General features: G+C 45.0%; 1 protein-coding gene across 1 annotated transcript in view; it reads right to left on the bottom strand.

The window, feature by feature from the left end:
• Positions 1 to 2,264: 2,264 nt before the first annotated feature.
• Clec3a (C-type lectin domain family 3 member A) overlaps positions 2,265 to 5,808 on the bottom strand; it is an 11,084-nt gene continuing 7,540 nt past the window's right edge. The window contains exon 3 of the mRNA XM_021220741.1: positions 2,265 to 4,956. Within this exon, the coding sequence (XP_021076400.1) occupies positions 4,565 to 4,956 (392 nt within the window). The 3' untranslated portion in view covers positions 2,265 to 4,564. The remainder of the gene's footprint in view (positions 4,957 to 5,808) is intronic.

Genomic DNA, 5,808 nt, shown 5'->3' with positions numbered 1-5,808 from the left:
TTGGCTGAAAAATGTCACAGTTTCCATCACCCAGTGACACTTAGGACTCTTCCATCTTAAGCTCACCTCAAACTTACATCTTTTCTTATCTATCTATCTATCTATCTATCTATCTATCTATCTATCTATCCATTCATCCATCCATCCATCTATCTAATATATATGCATGCTCTATCTGCAAATATACTTGCAGGGCAAAAGAGGACATCAGATTCCATTACAGATGGTTGTGAGCTACCATGTGTTTGCTGGGAATTGAACTCAGTACCTCTGAAAGAGCAGCAGACAGTGCTCTTATTCACTGAGCCATCTCTCCAGCCCAGCTTTAAACCTCTGATCCTCCTGCCTCATCCTCTGTAGTGTGGGATTGCTGGTGTAGGATACCATGCCCAGTTAATGCAGTGTTGGTGTTCAAACCCAGGACTTCTTACTTGTTATGCAAGAATCCTACCAACCTTGCTATAACCCCAGCTCCACTACAGAACAATTATTATCATCATCATCATCATCATCATCATCATCGAGATATTCTCTCTCTCTCTCTCTCTCTCTCTCTCTCTCTCTCTCTCTCTCTCTCTCTCTCTCTCTCTTTCTGTTTTTTTGAGACAGGGTTCCTCTGTATAGTCCTGGCTGTCCTGGAACTCACTCTGTAGACCAGGCTGGCCTTGAACTCAGAAATCTACCTGCCTCTGCCTCCTAAGTGCTAGGATTAAAGACATGCACCACCACTGCCTGGCAAGATTTATTTTCAAGTTGTGTGTGTGTGTGTTTGTGTGTGTGTGTGTGTGTGTGTGTGCGCGCGCGCACGCGCATGCACGCATGTGAGTACACATGCCTGCATGTGCCCTTGAAGGTCAGAAGAGGGCTCCAAATATATCATTTGAAGAGCATAACTTAGAAAGTTGCAGTTTCATATACAACTGTGAAGACACCAAGTGTGACTTTCCTTCAAGAAGCCTACAGCCATGTCTTAGCATGTGTACCTCTATGACTCTCTGTCTCAACACTTAATAGCCACTAACAGCTCCATTCTGGTTCATCATGATAGTCTTTCCACAGTGTGGTCAAAGATCTCCCTTTAAGTGAGTGGAGGGGAGGGGAGGGGAGGGGTGGGGATCTCTCCAGCAGCTGGTGGTGCCGTAGGGTGGCGTGTTCCGGCTGCTGTTGCTGAGACTTTGAGTGTTGACTCCCTGGGGAAGGATGAGCTTGTCTGACACAATGTTTAGGGAGCCAGACACTGCCATCTACACATGTCCTTGGCTCCTTAACCCAGTCCTTGTGAAGGGGTCAAGGACAGCAGCTTCACAGTCAATGTCTTCTCAAGGTCACGTGATGACGCACGATTTGGAGTCTGCCCCATCACCTGTGGGGATCCACTTCACCAAGTCACAGCCTCCGTAGTTACCGAGGGTGTGGTGAGTTAACCACTACTTCCAGGCATGTGATTTGGGACAGCTGTCACCTCTGTCATTATGGTTTTTTTTTCCATATAATAAAATAAATCTAGAGCTGACCGTCACCCTGGTGTTGTTCTGGAGAAAGTTGAGAAGGGTGTCAAATTTAGCAGGGAAAACTGGGACATGATGGAAACGTACTGTTCACTTCTCTTTGCTCAGTTCATGGCTCTATCTGGTGTGCATGCATGCGTGTGTGTGTGTGTGTGTGTGTGTGTGTGTGTGTGTGTGTGTGTGCATGTGCAGGTGTACATGGTACATGTATGGAGGTCAGAGGATGACCCTGAGGGTTGGTCTCCCAAAGCCTTTCCCCGTTTCTATGAGGCAGAATCTTTCATTGGCCTGGAACTTGGCCATGTAGCTTTGGCTAGCTGGGTCACAAACTTCCAGGAATCCACCTGACTCCAGCGTCCACTGCATGGCTTACTGTATGCTGCCCCACTCTACGATCAATGTTATCAATGTGTCTTTCTAGGCCTGCACTCAGGTCCCTAAGCAAGTGCTTCACCGACTTGGCTACTGCCTAGCTACTAATGTCACCTGTCAGAAGACAATGGTGATGGTGAGGCTGGCCAGGCTCAACCAAATATAATTGCAATGTCGGTATGTTTAAAGTCTCCCCGGTTCCCCCATCTCCTGTGCTCCCTCTCAAAACTATGCTTCTTCAAGGCCAGTTGAAACTATTCTCCAAATACTCCGCTGTTAACCAGTTTCGTCAGCTCCAGGCCTTTTTCCTTTTAAACTCTGCCCAGTTTGATATAAATATCTTAATCTGAATAAATGTAATCAATATCCAAACACATCCACACTGAACAGATTTGGAGCTTTATTGTGCAGTGAAAAAACAAACCTAGAATTTGATTCCAGGCATATGTAATTTAGCTCTTGGGAGCTGGACATTATTCACAAAAGAGAAAAGATATTTACTTGAAGGACAGAATGTATTCAGAATTGTTTATTTCTACAAAACCCATTTCCCCCCAAGCCTTAAATGTATGCTCCTGTGTTTAAGCAATGAAGTTATTTTTTTATAAAATCTAGTTAAGCGATTTAATGGGAATAGCATCGTTAGAATAAAAAATTGCACACGTGTGTTACTCTCCAATAGTATTTTTTAAGTCCAACTTTCAGCTTCTAATGACAAATTGCCCTTCATAGATTGAAATACATAATGATAATTGAAGAAATATGCACATAAAGAAAGTAAAAAATATTGCTATCATAAAGAAGACTATTAAGGATACACATGTGAAGGAAAGAGACATTTTTCTTTCGTCCTTGTTGTCTAGATAGAGGCTCACGTAGCCTTTAAACTTGCAGTTAAGTTGGTAGAGCATGACCTTGAACCCCTCTTACGTCCACCTCCCCAGTGCTGGGATTATAAGCGTAAGTGTCCCATTCCTGTGAACCCAGGTCTTCCTGCCTGCTAGACAAGCTCTCTACCAACTGAAGTGCAACCCCCAAAAGCCCTGCTTCCTTTTTCTCTGGTTTCTTTGTTCTCACCATCTGCTGCTCTTCTCCTGCCTTAATGTTGCTCACTGGCTAGAAGCTATTATAGAATACTGAGAGGAGAAATTATGAAATAAATGCTGACTCAGGGAGTGGGGTAGGGTGGGGCCTCAACTGGGAACCTTGAAGAACGCTAGAGTTGGGGAATTTGAAGAGTTAGATGAGAATCTTGTCAGGCATCCCTGCTCTGATGTGGCGAAGAAGATCCACATCCCACCAGGGGATGTGGCCGGCAACTGAAAGCAAGGACCATAGGCTAAGAGGGTGGAGGAAATTAAGCATTGTGCTAGAAAAGTTGCAGACTGTATAGCACCCTGGAATCTCTCTGACTTGGGACATTCTCGTCAACCAAATGTATCCATCCACACACTACACAATATTTTGACCCTAACAAACTGCATATTGGATGGTGGTCCCATAAGCCTGTGATGGAGATGAAAATTTTTCCGTTGCCTAGAGACGTTGTTGGGGGGTCCTCCTGTGGCAGATTTTTATGCATGTTCTTGGTGGCAGTGCTAAATAGAAACTTAGCACACCACACGTCCTAAAGTTGAACGTAGAGATTAAGCACTTAATCAAAATTAAGCTCACGATCCTTGGCCACAATTAACAAGCGACAGTGTGTTGGCTTATATGTTTATCAGACACTATGGCTGAAGTAGTCTGATTGCTTCTGTCCCCATCAAAGACCCTGGTGGGACAAGTTTGAAACGTACAGTGTGCCTTAAGCAGGTGGAGCCATCAAGAATGTCCTTGGGTGATTTGAAGACCCCACTTTGAAAGGAGACCATGCTCATCCTAGGATTGCTCTACACTGAGATGTGACTACTTGTCCTTGCCGTGGTCTGCCACCCTCGCCATTGGCCAATTCACTGGGGCAGCTTAACCTTTGACCTCACCCCACTAAAATTTCAGGCTAAATACACCTCCCTTGTTTCACACATGTCTGTGTCAGCTGTCTTATTAAAGGGGTGGGAAGAGAGTTTACTCAGCTGTGTTTCCCACTGTTGTTTTATTATGTACTGAGAGAACTGAATTCTGAAAGCCTGCCGTGTTTCGCCAGCCGGAGCTTCATGCAGCGTGTGTCTACTACACATCTTGAGGGCATCTAGAGGCCACCTGGAGTTTTGCCCCTAGAACATCCAGGGTTCACTCATGTAGGGTATACTACAATGCTCCCATAGCCAGAAAATCAACCAATGACACGTTTCTCAAAATTGTATTCCTACCATGACTACATTTTAAAAAGAACTATTCCAAACTTTTCTGTCATGAAGAATCATGTGATTTTTTTTTTTTAAGTAGGTCAGATCCATTCACATGAGAGGGACAAGAAGAGTGGGAGACAATTTGACTGCCCATTATCAGAAGTCCCTTTCTTACCATGTCTGGGTCATTATTTTCTGATCCCCTTTGTCATGTGAAGAGTAATATTACCATGAGCTACGGCAGAAACATGGTCTGTCTCTACATACCTATGACTACCAATCCTGGCATTGCGATTCTGCAATGAATAAATGTAATCTGAGTTTATTGAGGGGGGCCTTCCAGCTTATTTATCATGACCAGTCTGACTTGGGGGGGTACTGAGAAGGGTTTTCTTACGGGATGATAAACTCACATATGTACCGCTTGCTACTGCGACAAGCCTCGTCGCTCCATTTCCCCTGAGCTGACTGGGAGAACAGGACACAGTTTTCCCGCTTGCCACCACTTGGCTGGGCACGGTCCCAGTTGAGGAAGGAGACGGCGAATCCGTGGACATCGAGGAACTTGCCTTCTGTGACCATGTCATTTATGCCTAGCCAAAAGTCATTGACACCTGGCAGACTCCTCTTACCATAGTCTCGAAGGGCATTGATTTCGTCGGAATTCCTGGGGACAACCAGGGTCCCTCCCTTGGAAATGCAGTCTTCGTTGGCTTCGTGGTAATGCTTGAGGCCTTCTGAAGCAAGGTAGCATTTCTTATGAACTTTGGTGCCTCGGAGACAGACTGTGAAGATGGGAAAGTTGGTGATGTCATTCGGTGCCTTTTGTGTGTGATATGCCTAATATGGGGCCGGGCAAGCATTTGTAAACGTTTGTGTAATGATTAGAGGGTTGACAGTGATGACTTACCATTGATTTTGTTGCTGGCCAGACACAGCAATAACCACGTGCCACTCCAGCCACCCCACGACATGGTGGTGGTACTATCCAGATTTATCAGGTTTTTGAGGCTCAGAGAAATTGGTACTCACAACTTGACATGCCCCCAAAAGGATTGGGAAGTATATAATGAATTCACAGCCCCATAGGACTCAAAACATAACCTTCAACCCTGGGCTGCTTCCATTTAATTTGTAGCCTAGTTTATGTAAGGATCTACATGGTGGGTTTCCTTTGGACTTTTTAGAATGGAATAAAATTTCATAATAATCTAAAGAGCAAACACGAGCCACCTGTGGTGGCACATGCTCCTAGGATTGGAACACTTGGGAGACGGAGACAGAATGCTTACCGGGACTCTGAGGTAAGCCTGATCTACTTAGTTCCAGGCCAGTGAGCCCTACATGGACAGATCGTGTCTCAAAAACAATAACCAAAACCAAACAAACAAAACTAATAAGAAAGGAAGGAAGGAAGGGAGAGAGAGAGGGAGGAAGTGAGGGACGGAGGGATGGAAGGAGGAAGAAAGGAAGGAAGGGAGGAAGGAAGGATAAGAAAGGAAGAAAAAAGAAACAAAGAAAGACAAAAACTCAGGGAGAGAGTGGGTTTCCCCCTACTTTGTTTAGTTTGCTTGCTTTTCGACACAGGATCTCTCCCTGTCCACTCCCAAACTTCGTGTGTGTGTGTGTGTGTGTGT

Source organism: Mus pahari, chromosome 20 (assembly GCF_900095145.1).
Source record: "Mus pahari chromosome 20, PAHARI_EIJ_v1.1, whole genome shotgun sequence".
Taxonomy (NCBI): domain Eukaryota; kingdom Metazoa; phylum Chordata; class Mammalia; order Rodentia; family Muridae; genus Mus; species Mus pahari.
This window is presented reverse-complemented; position numbering and strand designations above follow the sequence as displayed.